The sequence below is a fragment of the Aphelocoma coerulescens genome, chromosome 8 (assembly GCF_041296385.1).
Source record: "Aphelocoma coerulescens isolate FSJ_1873_10779 chromosome 8, UR_Acoe_1.0, whole genome shotgun sequence".
Classification (NCBI taxonomy): Eukaryota; Metazoa; Chordata; class Aves; order Passeriformes; family Corvidae; genus Aphelocoma; species Aphelocoma coerulescens.
This window is the reverse complement of record NC_091022.1, coordinates 33,139,316-33,155,316: the sequence shown is the minus strand read 5'-3', so window position 1 is coordinate 33,155,316 and position 16,001 is coordinate 33,139,316. Positions and strand designations below refer to the sequence as shown.

Here is a 16,001-nt window from a genome sequence, read left to right as displayed (position 1 = left end):
TTTCCAAAATGCCAGGGTTCAGTGGAGGAATGAGAGTTTCTGAAAATTTCCACCTATGCTGCCAAACTAAAGATCTGGAGAATAAAAAGGATATATTGCTATCATTTAAAAATGGCAAGATGTTTGTGTCTCTGCATCATGTAAACCCTCTTGTGGTTTGAGAAAATTTGAGAAATTTTATAATGTCCTTCATCAACTTAATAATACAGCTAAATTACCTTGAGTTTTTTTTAATGTTGGGTCTTTTGCTCTCTCCTTTGTTCAATTCTGTTTGTGTCTCCATGTGTGTGGTTGTGGTTGTATTGCTGTTTTCCTTTTTTGACTGCTTTGCTGTGTAAATTCAGGTGAAGACCTAGAAAGAAATGATGGATCTACAGCAAAACCCTACTTCATGTCAGCTAGTCTCCACCGAATTCTAGGGAAGAAGAAACTAAGCCCTAAGAAGGCAATGGGATAACAAACGCTAAACCTCAACATCAAAAAGTGTCACTTTTAAGCAAAACGTGTATACAGTAGGCAAAAGTAAAAACTGTAAATGATGCTTCTGGTTAATGGGTGATTCTTTTTTCCTTTTGCTTATTTAAAAAAAAAAAAAAAGAGCAACACTGGTAACATTTAACTAGTTTAAATGCTTAAACTAACAGCTGTGAAAACAAGGCCACATTTTAGTTTATAGAGTGCCTATGAAAAGGAAAATGTAAATTTGAAACTTTTATAAGTATATAATGTTTTAATAACTTTTGTAATACAACTTGCTGCCTTAGATGACAGCAGTTTTGATAATGTTTCTTCTTATAAGTGTATATTTGTAAAAGAAATTCAGGCAATTTTTTGAAAGCACTAACGTATAACCTACTTAGCCATAAAAAAAAATAGTTTGAGACTCTAATGAGGAGATGGTACTAAATTTGTAAATATGGTGCTACGATTGTATTTTTTTGTACAAGCTGCTTCACAGCTATTTAAACTGTGATTATACATGCATTAATGATTCCCTACACTGAAAAATGTAGTGATATTTTAATCACATCTGCAACTGCATCTTTTAAGACATAATGGTAGCCTGCCGGTCCCAAAGAAGGTAGTCAGAAAAGACTTTAGTTGATACTGCTTAAAGTGAAGTTTTCTGGGAGTTGTGCTTAAAAGATGATACAACTGAGAGAAGGTCCCACTGCAGTTGAAGTGATTTGTGGTTCACACAAATGAGGTTTCATCTGGTACAAGATGGTGAATGTATAATTTTTAGCTGATGTCTAAGAGAGATGCACGTGTTAATATCTCCCTATCTCTGACAAATCTCTGATTGTGTTCTTTTACAAGGAAGTTGAGCTTCACTGAAAGGAAAACTAAATGCAGTCTTTTTTTTCATTGAAAGAAAGTCTTTGCTCTGTGTGTGTGCACAAGGAGTTCCATTGCCTTTGCCTAGCTTAGAAGGGCTCTTGCCAAGCCCTTGGAATGACTGTGCAGGTGCAGAGGGCCAGGGCTGTGCTTCCTGCACGTCTCCATGCTCCCAGTGGCTCACACAGTAAGGTACTAGGACATTGAACTCAAGTCATCTCATTATACAGGATGAATTCTTCAACTACTGAGAGATGCTCTGAAAGATTTTGTTTGCTTTTTGATTGTTAAGTTTGCCCAGTCATTAGTACAAAGTCATTAAAACACCTGTTGGTAGAAAGCACATTAGCATTAGATGTGGTTTATGACCCTCCCAGTAGTGGAACTGTCACTGTGGTTAAGTAACAGCTCTGCTGATGGAAAAGGTCTTTACACTGGAGAGTTTCTCACGTCTGTTACTGCCAAGACTGAGCTAAAAAGATTTTAATTTATTAGTCTCCTGTTGGAGCCAAGGACCCAGCCATACTGAGGCCTGCCCCTAGTTTTCATGGATTGCAGTGTACTGAAGAAGTTACTCCAGTACTGTCCCCTTTCCAGGAATGGCATGTGCCATACATTTGCCAGTTCTGTGACAGGAGTTCAGCACCTGGAAATACTTTTCTAACTCTAGGAGTCCATTGGTGTCACAAAAAGAAATGCAAATTCTTTTCCAGATGATTTGAAGGCAAGTTTCTGGGGAAAATTTACTGACCATCCACATCCCAATGGGATTTTGCTCCCCAACTTACAGCTCTGGTTTGTGATGACTGTGATCACTGCAAAGGCAGTAACACTGTCCTTCATGCCATAGGTCTGGGGTCATGTTTATGCGCAAGTGACCACCATCCACACGCTTACAGTTGTGGGCATGGTAAGATACTGAAATTCTGTGACCGGAGGTACAGGTGGCAATGTGTCCTTGTAAGCTTTCTCTGTGGTCCAGTGGGCGCTGGAGCCCTTTTCCCTGAAGCAAAAATGAGGGGTTCAGTTTAGGACTCAAATAATGTAAAATAAAGGTATATGGTTTCAAATGTAACTACTGATTATAGGCACCTTTAGATTTTGGTAACCACTCCTGAGATACCCTAGAGTAAACTTGACCTTCAGAAAGGAATCCTGCCTTCGGGGAAAAAGACTCCTGAGGGATGAAGTTTTTCATTATCATCCTCATTATCATCATCAGCAGCAGCAGCGTTCCTTTCTCATTACGTGCATGGCATGGAATACGCAGCCCCCCATGATTCAATTCTCAGAAAAGATTAAAGTCAGTAACTTTTGGGGCTATGTGTAACCATTTTGTGATTAAAGAAGCTGTTGGTCTCATTACAATCCATGTTCTAAAGCTTTTTTTTTTTTTTTATAGTACTGATTAATTTTCAGCTAAAGAAACTGCATTACATAATCTATATTTCTACTGGACTTGAGTGTCTTACTGGGAGCTCAACTGAAAAAGCAAATTTCTGAATAGAGCTTGCTTTTTTATCATATGAATGTAACCACAGAGTTTACTTGGATTAAAACATAATAGAAATAGTATACAGTTATTTGATTAGAAAACTTTTGTAACAAGCCTATGCATTTACTAAAGGAATTTCTAAAAGTGAAAGTTTAAAATTGTATTATTATTTATATATGGTTAAAAAATATATATGTGTAAATTTGCTCCTCTTCCTGTTTTGTGAAAGTATTTAGAATGTAAGTGATCATCGTTTCTGAGAAGAAAATTTAAAAGCCATTTTCTTATGATATAATTATGAGAACTGTGAAAATACAAAGCAATACCATGTAGATTTTTGTAATCAATAAATCCAGTAAGTAAATAGCAATTATTTAATATTAAAATTGGCTTTCTAAAAATAATTTGCTAATAATTACTAAGTCAAAATTAATGCAAGTATTTACTTGGGAAAGATTCACCCAAGATATTTCAAGACTATCTTCTTATAACAGTTCCTAATTAATCCTGTGGGACAGAGTCTGCAGATGTGTGCCGCAGAGGAGGTACTAGTATTGACATTTATGGATTTGGACATTTGCTTTGTTGCTTGGTTTAGTATAAAATTCAGAATTCCATTTTTTACTTTAGAGAGTGGAACACGGTAAATACATTATGTGCTTTGCTGCTGAGCCCCCCGGGGCTGATGACACAGTGCCCACAGTGCCACCAGCTGGCGCTGGTTCTGTGCTTGCAGTGCTGGATGGAGGGGATGGGAGAAGCCAGAACTAGCAGGCTCCCGAACTGCCGAGGGCCATGCCAGGGTCGGGGTTGCGAGTCAGGGTCATGCCAGGCACCTTCTCCCTGGGAGGAGCTTTGGAAGAGCAGGTGGCTTGGAAGAAAGACCCTTTTACATGAGTAGAAAAAAAACATTCTCAGGATCACAAACAAGCAGAATGTGGAAACTAAGACAGTAGAAAACACCTGCTATCACATCCATGTAATCACGTTTGTTTAGTTCAGTTTGGATTAATTAATATGCTCTCCCTAGAGCATATTACTGGATGTCTTTCATTTACATGTTTTATACCAAAGTTCTAATGTCAAGCCTTCACATTTTGTAAAAAAACAAAAACAAAACAAACAAAAAAACCCCATGGAAACAAAACACAGAAACAAGAAGATAGGATCGTTTCTTCTGCTGAGGGTTATTTTTTCCAAACAGTATTCAGCAGATGATTCTTGGGTGATCCAAGGATGCTGAATATTCTTTTAAATGTTAGTATTTAATGAAATATTTTACTATTGCATGTTCTGCTGTAGAACGGGAAAAATACTTTGGTGGATGCAATGTCAGGCTGATTCTAGAATAGTCAGTAAGTGTTCTTCCACAAATGGGCTGTCATAGAAGTGATTATGAAGAATAAACTGACTGTTTTTTAATAATACAGAATGTCTCCCTTTGACCAGTTGCTCAGCCTGGACAGCTGTGTCCTTGAAGACAAAGTGCCTTACTGGCTGTTACTTTACCTGGCTTATATTTTGAAGTTCATTTATACCATGTAGACTGCAAAACAGAAAAGGCTAGAGAGGAAAACCAACACTTTATTTCAAATTAACTAACAAAAAATGAACTGTGGTAAGGATATCAGGTGTGCTTGGACTGTGTGATGCAGCACCCATCATTTCCCTGTTGCTGTTGTCAAATTATGAGAGTTGATGGTGTGGTCCGGGAGAAAACATGACAATAGTGTTGCAAATAAATGAAAACAATGCAAGACTGTTCCATTTTTATACAGTAGATTTTAAAAATAGCTTTAATTTGTGCTATAGTGGACTTCTGAGTAGGGCCTATTCTGCTTTCTGTTACAATGATCATGTGTGTTGTACCTATGTGACTGTGAGTAGAACTGGGCTCTTGCTACTTAAAACAGAAGGAATTAAGCTAACAGTTATGTATTACTGTAATGCATCTATTTGCGTGTTTATAAGCATAAAGTTCCTTCTTCATTTCAAGACTGATAATTTCCTATTCTGGAAGCATTTTATAAATTGTTCTAAATTTTTAAACTTTTGATACAGGCAATGATTTTTGGGGTAATACGTAATTTGTACTACGCTGTAAACAATTAGAAAATAAGTGTTTCTTCATGTTCAAGTAGTACTAGTGCTACTATTAAAATTGTCTGTTATTCTATGCTACAAAATGTCCATATGCATTTGTCCCAAATAATGAGTTTTAAAACCATAAAAATGGCTCTTTGAGGTTTAAGAAATGAAAGGTAGGTTACTGTTTCATTAATATGATTCTTAAGACTATACTGTTTTGCCAAAACCGAATTAACGCGAGCACGATGATTTGAGCTCTAAACCCTGTTGCTTCTGCTATGCAGAAATAGAAACCTATTGTTTAAATTTCTTTGATAACGGAAGTGCTTAATTTTGTTGTTACTTCACCGTTTTACAGTTCTTGGGGATTGTTCTAATAAAGATTTCAATATAAGCCGGAGTGCGTCTGCACCGCGCCGGGCTGAACGCGGGGCTGTGCGGGACGGGATCAGGGGGCTCTGCCGAGCGCCGGCAGCAACGGAGTGGGGACGGGGGGCGGCTCCGGCTGCGCTGGGGGCGACGCGGGCGCGGTTTGGTGCTGGCGGGATGGAGGGCGAGCCTTGGTGCTGGCGAGCCGCGGGGTGCGAGGCTTAGTTTGGCGCTTGAGGGCGGGCGGGGCGACCGCTTGCCGCGTAGGAGCAGAGCAGAGGAGGCGCGGGGAGGGGATGCTGCCACTGCTCCTGGTTGGAGGGGTATTCTGGGGTTTATTTATAAAGGATGGAGGATTGTTTGTTACGTTTTTTCATTTCAATTTAAATTTTTGGAACCATGTAATAATAAACCATATTGTTTTTTGTCTGAACCTGAATTGAGATCTTATATAAAGCTAGGTGTATGGCTGAAATGATACCATGGAACTCAATAGAAATCTTTTTTGGAGTTTAGGACGCTCACAGTCATATTTTCCCCTGTCTTTGTGAGAAGTGAAGAAGCCTTTATTGTACACCGTGAATTAGCAGAGCATCACAGGCAGATGACCTGTGGCAGATGATTCCCCATCTGGCCAGGGGCCTGTCGCATACATTTTTCTGGAGGACAGGAAAGGAAAAAGGCCACCACCAAACCCCGTGCAAAAGCTTTCCCAGGATGGGGATGGATTTCAGCAGAGGTAGCAGTGGAGCAATTATTTGGAGTCGGGACAAAGGAAGAATTTGGACTCGAGGTTAAGGTATGCCTTGTAAGTCATTCCATGTGTGGGGAGCCTTGTCTGAAGTTGTTTCTGGCATTCAGCATTCCCTGCAATGAGACCTTGAATTAGCAAAGCAAGTTTTTGAATTTGCAAAGCAAGCTGGTATGGCTCTGTGTTGGGGTTTCTGTGGCTGAATAGTGAAAAGATGCATACACAATCTCTGTACACATAGTTGCAGCATATATAATTTAAGGGAAAACAAATGTTTATGAGGCTTATACCATAAGATGCTTTTTTTTAGCAAGGGTTAAATGATATCAGTGTTGGTGGGGAGACTGGTTGGTTTGTGCTGTCCAGTCACTGGCTGTGAGTAGCAGTACTTGTTCAGCCTAGATCTGTCCCACAAGGGGTGGTAGGCAGCTGCTGGAAAAGGGAACTTGAGACAAAATTGTGGGTTTGCTCCCTGTATGAGCTCTTTGCCTAAGAGCTGGACTCGAGGATTCTTGAAGATCCCTCCCAGCTCAGAGTATTCTGTGATTCTGTGAAAGCAAATGCATATGGAGAGGAGAATGACACAGCCTAGGAAGTTTAGGTGTGGACCAGTTCAGTCCAAACTAAACAATGAAAGGTGAACGAGCAAAAGCGATCTTCAGAGAAATATTGTTGTTCCCTGAGCCCAGGTTAGCAGGTAGGCTGACTGAAACCATGCCACATAGGAAGAGGTAAATTACAGTTTCTTGGAAGAGAAAAAAGACACTGCTGTTCTATGGTAAATCTCCATGAAAGCAGATTTACTTTTGTTTCCCTTTTATTTGCTGTGGGTTTTTTTCTTTTTAACATTTAATCAGATGGAAAATTGGCAAACAAAACCTGCATGCTTTTTTTTCTGTAAAGCATTGCTGTAAAACTCAATTTTGACCATGCCAGAAAGTAACAATAACAGTAAAGCATTGTGTATGTTAAAGAACAGTTTGAATTCAAGTGATCATGTGCAGCCTTGCAGAATCTAACATAGACATAGACACTGGAAGGTACAATTGTAACATAAAATTTATTTTAAGGGGATTCCAGAGCACAGAGGACCTTTACTGTGTGTCTCATATGTACGTTGTTATTTTGATTAAAAACTGAATATTTTTATTTTTTAAACTAACATCAGTATCTCCTGTTAACACATGCAGTCTGTTGGAACTGACTGCAGCTATTAGTTATATTGTCTTCCTTGAGAAAATGTCAGGTTCACTAACAAAATTGCTTTCTTGCCTCTTTTAAAATTTGTTTTCAGACTGATGGGTTTTTTATCTCACATAGTTTTCTTGCTATTCACATTACATTTAAATCTAATGTTGGCTGCATGCCATAGAAACTTTAATCCACATCCAGATTAATTCAAAGCCTACCTGGAGCTTTTTCTCATATACCAGCAGTCTGATCTCCAGTCTTTTCTAGGGATCCTACTTTGGCACGGTTTGTTCTTTTTGGTTAGCCGAGAGGAATGTCATACTGTGCACGTCTGCCCAGCAGCCCTGGAACACAGACCAGTGACCCATGTCACTACTTGATGGAATGCAGCATGGCTACTCATTTTCAGTCGGTAGGTTTGTTTTGGGAAGCACCTATGTTCTGAGCACCTTGCTCATGGAGGTGCCCTCTCCAGCACTGGTGCCGGCTGCTCAGGGAGAGGGGAAAAGAGGCTGCCTCTGCTCTGGCACCATGAGTTGCCATTGTGCTGCAGTTACTCTAGGCCATAGTAACAGAGCAGCAGTGGTGTGGTCTGCCTGAAATTTCTGCTAAAGAAGGAAGTGGTAACCTAACTGACTACAGTCAAACAGACCCTGGTCATAAATATGGGATGAAAATATTTCTGTTTTTATCTCAGCTAGTGTCTGATGTGTACCACCTGTACACATCTTTGTGGTTTGACTTTGCAGATGAATGTTGCTTTTGGTGCATTTTCTGCAAAAACCTGGCATGCTTCTTTGCGAATCCACACATCTGCAGATGGCTTGGAGAAAGAAAGGATTGTTTTATACAGAGCTTCATAATGTAGTTTCTGGTTGCCATCATTTTCAACACATCTGACCAACTCAATTTCCTGTCTTGAGTCAACTTTCATTTCATTAAGTCCCAGGTTCTCATTTCTGTTGGTTTGGCTGGGCTCTGCAGGCAATCTGTTTTAATTTTAGAGCCTGAAAGAGGCTGAGTTTGGGGAAGAATCAGAGTTCTCCCAGGAGAAGGGTCTGTACCTATTTTGCTCCAAATGATAATGTCAAAAGGGTTTTTTAGTTTTTATTTTACTTTTTGTTTGTTTTAGTTTATGAAGTTCCACTTGCTTACAGAAATACTGACAACTTGAACAGTGTCATATTGGTACGTTTATACTCACAAGTTGGTTGCTTTTTAAGAACATTAACAATGGTCCAAAACAGATTAACAAATCATAGTGTAACAGTCAGCTGTAGTGGTTCTGGGTCAGCAGAGCTTAAAAAAAATTGTTGTTAAACTCTTTTTGAGTTTAATATTAGTGGCTCTTGTATGGTAGTGGCAACTCTTTTTGAATGTATCAGTGGGGTGTGTCTGAGCATCCCAGCCCACTACCCAATCACCTGTACAAATTCCTGCACAAATTCCTGCAGAGACACTGAAGATCAAAGTGCACATTGAAAAGTAGCATTTTTATGCATTTAACTATGCATAACATAGATACACACTTCTTTGATCTTAAAATCATATTTTGGCTAAATGCCGGTATCCGTATTATAGGATTGCTAGTATTTCTGCTGATTATTTCTGAAAATAGTTTTTAAAAGTGGCTGCTAGTGATGCCTGCATTCAGCATATTACAGCTTACATACTATTTAAATGGTATTTTTATGATTAACTGTCTTGGATGACCTGCTAACTTATATTAAACAAAACCCAAACACCTCCCTGTGTTTTTTAATGGAGTAGCTATCCTACAAATGCAATGGCCTAATTTTAAAATAAAAAAATGTGTAACTTTTTTATATACTAGTATATATATGTTGTATGTGTATATATATACTAGTATATATATACTAGTATATATATATTGTGTGTATATATATATTGTGTGTGTGTGTATATATATATGTATATGTATATATGTATACATATATATGTATATGTATATGTATATGTATATGTATATATACATATATGTATATATACATATATATGTGTATATATATATACACATACAAGTGTGTATATATATATATGTATATATATATACACACATACAAGTGTATATATATATATATATATATATACACTTGTCCTAAGGTTCCCCTATTATGGTAATAACCTTTGTTTTTGGGAGGCTTGTAGCAGGAGACATCTTTCTCCCATGAGATTAACTTGGGAAATAATAATGGTGCAGTTTGTGATGGCAGCTGTTATATCATTCAGGAAGGGGATTGGTTTCTGTTGCAGTATGGCAGAGTTTTTAAAAAAATCCAAACCAAAAGTGCTCATCGAAATAAACAAACAAGCTCATAAGACAGCAGTGATCAAAAAAGAGCTGATGCTCTCATGGATGTGCCCAACAGGGAAAAGCTCTTTTTGAGAGGGATGGGGAAGAAGTCCAGGGAGATCTGTGTAAAGAGAGGAATGCACAATTCGCAGGCAGAAAAGAAGCTGTGAGGTGTTTTCCCGAGAGTACTGTTGAATTGCTGTACCCTTATTTTTGTGGGGGAAAAAAAAATTAGCAGGAGTAGAAGAGAAAGGACAAGTGTTGTCACAGAGACAAATGATGGATGCAGAGCCAAACATTTGACTTTGGTTGCTCCACCTGTGCTGCTAATCCTGGTAAGGAATAAATACTGAAGCTCAAATGTCTTACATCACACTTCAGTTGGTCAGCTGTTTCAAATAAAAGAGTAAATGCTTATTTCATTATTCTTTTTTTTTTTAACTGAAGGGATTCACAGCTATAAGTAACATATGAAGTGAGTACACTTCAGAGCACAAACCAAATAAAGATAGAAAAAAAACCCCCACACATGCATACACGCATACATGCACATACACATATATATCATTAATATGTTTTTGAAGCATTTGTCTAAATAATAGACTCATCTGATATATGCTCTGATTTTTTTTTTACCCAGATAGATTTTACCTTGGTCAGTACCTGTTTTCTAATGCATCCTCGTACAGTCCCCTCTGAGGATGTCCTTGTACCAAGAGAATATTTACATGCTGTATAGGTTTTGTCATCTTAATATTTGCATGAATAATTGCTCCCACATAAGAACATTGTTTACTGACATAAAAGCAATCACCACGGGAGTGTAGCTGTGCTTGAGCAGGTAGCATGATATGAAGATGCAAAATCTTTGTCCTTGTTTTATTGGATGTTCCAAAAGCAGGCTTCCAGAAGTTACCAAAACCTTCTGCACATTTTCATTAATACAAGATAAGAGATCAGGGATCAGGAAAAGGTTCATCTTTATAGCTCGGTGTTTAAATTAGAATTTGTGTGATTTTTTTTTTTTTTCTCTTGTAGTAGTAGTATTTCCTTATTGGTTTGTTCTCTATTGAGCCATTTTATCAAAATTGACTCAGAAGTTTCTCTATAGAGATTTGTGTTTTTATTGCTTTCTTTGCTGGGCTCAAGCCTTTCAGAGTGGTAAACCAGAGCACTTACTGGCAAAGCCTAGGTGAACTGGTCTAAGACTAGTGTGTAATAGTTCTAGGCTGAGCTTGTTTTTCCCATAGTCCTGATTCTACTCCTGAAATAAGCAGTAATTCTCTCAGGCTGAAAGTATTTTTAATATTAATGGAAGGTCTATTCATGTCCTCATCAAGTTGCTTTATGTGTTTTTTAACAAGAAGAAAGGGCTTGACAGTCTGTGTGAAGGTATGGTATTGCACCAGCAGCCTGGTGAGAAGAAAGATTTTAGACTTCAGAAGACTTCTGTCGTGTCACTTCTTTGATGACAGTGAGTCAGTGTGAAAGGAGTCATCATTCCATCCAAAGTCACTGTCATATTTTTCATTTCAGGGGAACATGTTTGGAAAATAGAGGGTATACTGCACAGACTTAAAGTTACTAGGAAAAAGTGTCGCTGCCAGATAATTTGTCTCTCAAATCCATGATGGTTTTGATAGACAAAGAATGGGTCTTTGGTTCTAGGGTGATGTCCAGCATACAGCTGGATAAACACGTCATGCAATGGCTGAGCAGTTGGTTCATGGGTTGGGCACAAAGGTGGATACAGTGCATGGGGTCACTCCATTCTCAGCCCTGTGCTCCGCAACATCTTCATTAATGACCTGGATGCAGGACTGGAAGGGATATTAAGCAAGTTTGCACCTGATTCAAAACTGGGAGGGGTTTTTGACTCCCTCGAAGGCAGAGAGGCCCTGCGGAGAGACCTTGACAAATTAGAGAACTGGGCAATCATCAACCATATGAAGTTTGACAAGGGAAAGTGCCAGATTCTGCACATGGAACGTAGGCATCCTGGATGTACAGAAACCAGATGCTGGAAAGCAGTGCCGTGGAAAGGGTCCTGGGAATCCTGGTTGACAGAAAGTTGAAGTATGAGTCAGCAGTGCCCTGGCAGCCAGGGGGGCCACCCATGTCCTGGGGTGCATCAGGCCCAGCATCGCCAGCCGGTTAAGGGAAGGGATTGTACCGCTCTGCTCTGCACCGGGTCGGCCTCACCTTGAGTATTGTGTACAGTTTTGGTCATCACAATATGAGAAGGATATTAAGCTCTTAGAGAGCATCCAAAGAAGGGCAACAAAGATGGTGAAGGGCCTTGAGGGGAAGCCATATGAAGAGCCACTGAGATCACTTGTCCTGTTCAGCTTGGAGGAGACTGAGGGGCGACTTCATTGCATCTACAACTTCCTTGTGAGGGGAAGAGGAGGGACAGACACTGATCTCTTTTCTCTGGTGCCCATGGACAGGGCCTGAGGGAATGGCCTGAAGTTGTGTTAGGGGAGGTTTAGGTTGGATATTAGAAAAAGGTTCTTCCCAGAGGGTGGTTGGGCACTGGAATGGACTCCCCAGGGAAGTGGTCGCAGCACCAAGCCTGACAGAGTTCAAGAAGCATTTGGACAATACTCTTGGGCACATGATATGACTCTTGGGGATGGTGCCATGCAGGGCTGGGTGTTGGACTCGATGATCCTTGAGGGTCCTTTCCAACTCAGCTTATTCTGTGATTCTGTGACTAGCACCTTTATTACTTCACAGAAATTTGGAAGTTTATGAACAGGCTGGACTTCCAACATATATGAGTTATCCTTGCTGTGTCCTTGGGGATGAGCAGGTGCTGCATTTCGGGATGATGGCCTTACGCACAGAACCATACTTGTTAAGTGCCTAGAAATGATATGGATATTTTTGTAGCATCTTTCACCAAAAATTAAGTCCTGATTTTATAAGCCTGATGTCAGAAAGAGTGCTAACTCCCTCTTGTTAATCCTCCTCTGGTATCTTGGACTTCTGTGGTTTTGCGACAAGGCCCTTAAGCTTTGAACTAAGCAAAGTTTTAGGAGGTATATTCAATACTTTTCTCAAACAGTGAAGATATATGTCTTCTTGAGCTCCCCTCTGAACTAGTAAACTATTGATACAGGAAAAAAAGCACATCCAAGTGAAGAGGAAAGGCAAGACCAGTTATTTCTAACTGATTTAAGAAACAGCAGAACAATGTGGAACTCCCTGTTGTATCCTGCAACATGATCAGGCTCGTTTTTGCCTTATACTTTATCCTGTCGGTATAGAAGATGAAAGCTCTTCTTCTTAGATACACTAAGATATAAGCTATGGAACAACAATACTAAAGAACATCTTCAGTCAGGGAAGCTTGCATTTTTAGCTCTGAAAATGCTAGGATTTGTATTCTATAAATTGAATTCTAAAATCATGGTATATTTTAGGTTACCATAATAATTTTCCAGCACTAAAAGGCCTGAGTGCTGCAGCACAGCAATGCAGTAAAAAATTATCTGCCTTTTAGCTTTATTATTGCTTAGGAGAACATGTCAAGCTACCTGCTTTATCCAAGCTGCTCTGTTCTGCAGCAGCAGAGCAGTCAGAGCAGTGAGTGTCCCACAGCTGGTGAAGGTAGAGTTGTCAGAACTGTCAACTCCTTTGGAGCTGTTTGTGACTGTGCAGCCTTGGTGTATAGGAGAACAAACCCTTGGTATTCCTGAAGGAAAATATTCAGGGCAGGTTTGTCATACACAGCAAGCATGGTAAAAATAACATGAGGTACATTTAGACAAAGATATTAAAAAAGCCAAATAAACTACAGAGGAACCCTTTTGCAAGAGACCTGTCTGGAGGTTGAAGACAAAGGCTGTCATTCTGCATTTTTGCTGGCATCTGTCCAGGACTAGGGAAGAGTCACTAGTGCTGGACCACTGGTTACAGTAAAACCATGTCAGGTTGCATCAACAGACTCCTGCAGCTAGAAATATTGAAGCAGCTTGTGCCTTTTAGGTCAAAGTAGACTCCTCTGCTGCTAGCTGGTCAGAGAATAATAATAAGTTCAAGTACTCTGCTTAGAAGGGTCTCTTCTGACTGAGGGCAGATTTGGAAACTTATTGAAAACAGAAACTGGGAAAAAAAGTTTGGGTCAAAACACTTTTCCACTGAGGCACACTCCAAAGAGGCAGTACGAGGGAGTTCAGAACTGGAATTCAAAAAGATTTTGAAAACTTTGAGAAACAGTAAAAAAGAAACAGGGTGAAACTCAGTATGGTAAAATAGAAATTGCTTATGTAAATTGCAGTAATCTAAGCAGAATGGTAAACAAGAGACAAGGTAACAGCTGGCCACAAGCAGAAGGTGGAGGGCAGTGCTAATAGAAGAAAAATCAGTTGCCAGTCCAGAACCCATAACAACGAGCCATTTATACACCCTAATCCTTCAGCTAAGCAGCAGCAAGAGCTTGGCTAAACCCAAGCGTCATGCTACAAGATGGCAAAGAAAACAGCACAGAAACAGACATTTAGAAAATATGAGTTGGTATGAAAAGCTCAGTGAATCAGCTTTGCTTGGGCAGCAGGAGAAGACTCTTTAATTTTTTTTTTTTTTTTCTGAAGGAAGTGTCAGATTTCCTGGAGAATCTGTAAAAATTTCTGCTACTGAAGATGTTTTAGAGCAGATTAGACAAATATCTCCACCAGCAGAAACTAAGATATTTTGGTGTGCTTTGGGGTGAAAAGCAGATTAGGGAATACCCAAGTACTTTTCAGATTTATTTTCACATGAACACAAACCAGTGTTCCAGTGGATAGCTGGAATTTCAAAACATCTAACTTCCAATATTTTATTTAATTGCAGAGTTTGAAATCTTTCTGAAAGACCTTCAAATATACTGTAGCAGTAGACCATTTTGTTACTCTGCAACCTAAAATACTACCAACTTCTAATAATAAGATATCCCTTAGAGATTCTGGGAAGTTTGTACCAGGAGGATATTTTTCTTCCATATTTCTCCCTCCTCTTATCAGGTTAAGTATAATAAATTTTAAATTTTACTTTGCAGTTTACTTAGCCAACAGAAAGTAATACAGGAAACAGCCCCAGCTTGCCTTAGTTGGACAGGTTACGGAAGGAAAGGCAAAAGGTGTGAAAGTCGGTAACCATTAGTTCCATTTTAGATATCTTCATGTATGTCACATTGAAACTATTAGCAAGTCCTACCTTGTAGGCTAAATGCTTTGGGATCAGAGCAAATATATTGCAAATACAATTCTCTGTGAAGGCATCCACACAGCAAAGTTCTATGTTGCTCTCTGTTCAAGATAGGTTGTGTGAGATGTTAAGAGCAGATTATTTCATACATAAATTTAATACAAATTTGCAATTCTAAATTGAATCTATGCCATCTAAAAGGTGTGGACTCAGCATACATGTTCCTGCTATAGCTGCACTCTCCTTCTGCAAAGAGAGGCCATGAATTGCCTCATCACGACATTGTCTGAGCTACTCTTTTATATAGCAGGAGGCAGAGCAGATGGCTACAGGGCTGAAGAGCTCAGCAGTGAAGTCACAAATGAAGCCAGTGCACAACCAGGAGAGAAAGACAAACACTGAGGCTTGTCAAAAAAGCATTCAAAGTCAAGCTACAGCAGCAGCTTCAGTTGAGCCCAGCTGACTAAAACTATCCTCAGTTTTCCATAGGCTCTGTCAGCCCAACACACCAGCTGCAGACAGCTCTGGCACTGGCAAAGGAAGACTCAAAGCCCAGACTCTCTGCTGGAGTTTCCGATTTTCAACTCTGCGTTTTTTCAGCCACGCTCACCAACATCTGCTCATGCACTCGACAGTGGCAAAAGATGAATCCTTCTGCTTCCTATTTTCATAGGGAAATAAGAAAATTGCTCCCCATGTACTTTAATCCTGTTCTGACTTTGGAGCTGAACAGAAAGAGGTGTTGCATAAATAAGCTTAAACTTGCTTTTGTTTCAGGCAACCTGAAGCTACTCAGTTCTTCAAATTAGAGTGAATAAGTACTTTTCCTTAAAGGGACTCAGTGCAAGCCAAGTTACATTTTAAATTACCAAGTTATGTTAACATCTAAATTAACATTATTTAGCATTTAACTGGTAAAACTTCAGCATATCAGACAAATTAACAAAAACTAGTTTGTCTGCTGCTACACATGCAGTTTCGTAGCATGCAGATACATGGAGCTAGCTTAGGTACTGATAACAGCATCTGGAATTCAGTATTCTACCCAGGGCATTTCACTTAGAAGTTATGTATGCTCAAATAAAATGTAAAGTCAGTCAAGTTCCACTACAGCCCCCATCTTGAGTGCTTTGTGAAGAAAAAAAAAAAGGCAGGATGATAATAAAAGCCTTGACAAACCACTGTGCCAGTGCAAGGAGATTGCTTTTGCTATTCAGATTACTTCAGACATCTATGAGCAGCACTTAAAACAGTGCCAGCCT

The 16,001-nt window shown here is 39.4% G+C and overlaps 1 protein-coding gene across 2 annotated transcripts in view; it reads left to right on the top strand.

Moving 5' to 3' along the window:
• SLC44A5 (solute carrier family 44 member 5) overlaps nt 1-5,309 on the top strand; it is a 71,523-nt gene extending 66,214 nt beyond the window's left edge. For both annotated transcript variants that reach the window (XM_069023722.1, XM_069023721.1), the window contains exon 22: nt 345-5,309. In XM_069023722.1, the coding sequence (XP_068879823.1) occupies nt 345-457 (113 nt within the window). In that variant the 3' untranslated portion in view covers nt 458-5,309. The remainder of the gene's footprint in view (nt 1-344) is intronic.
• The last annotated feature ends 10,692 nt before the right edge of the window (nt 5,310-16,001 follow it).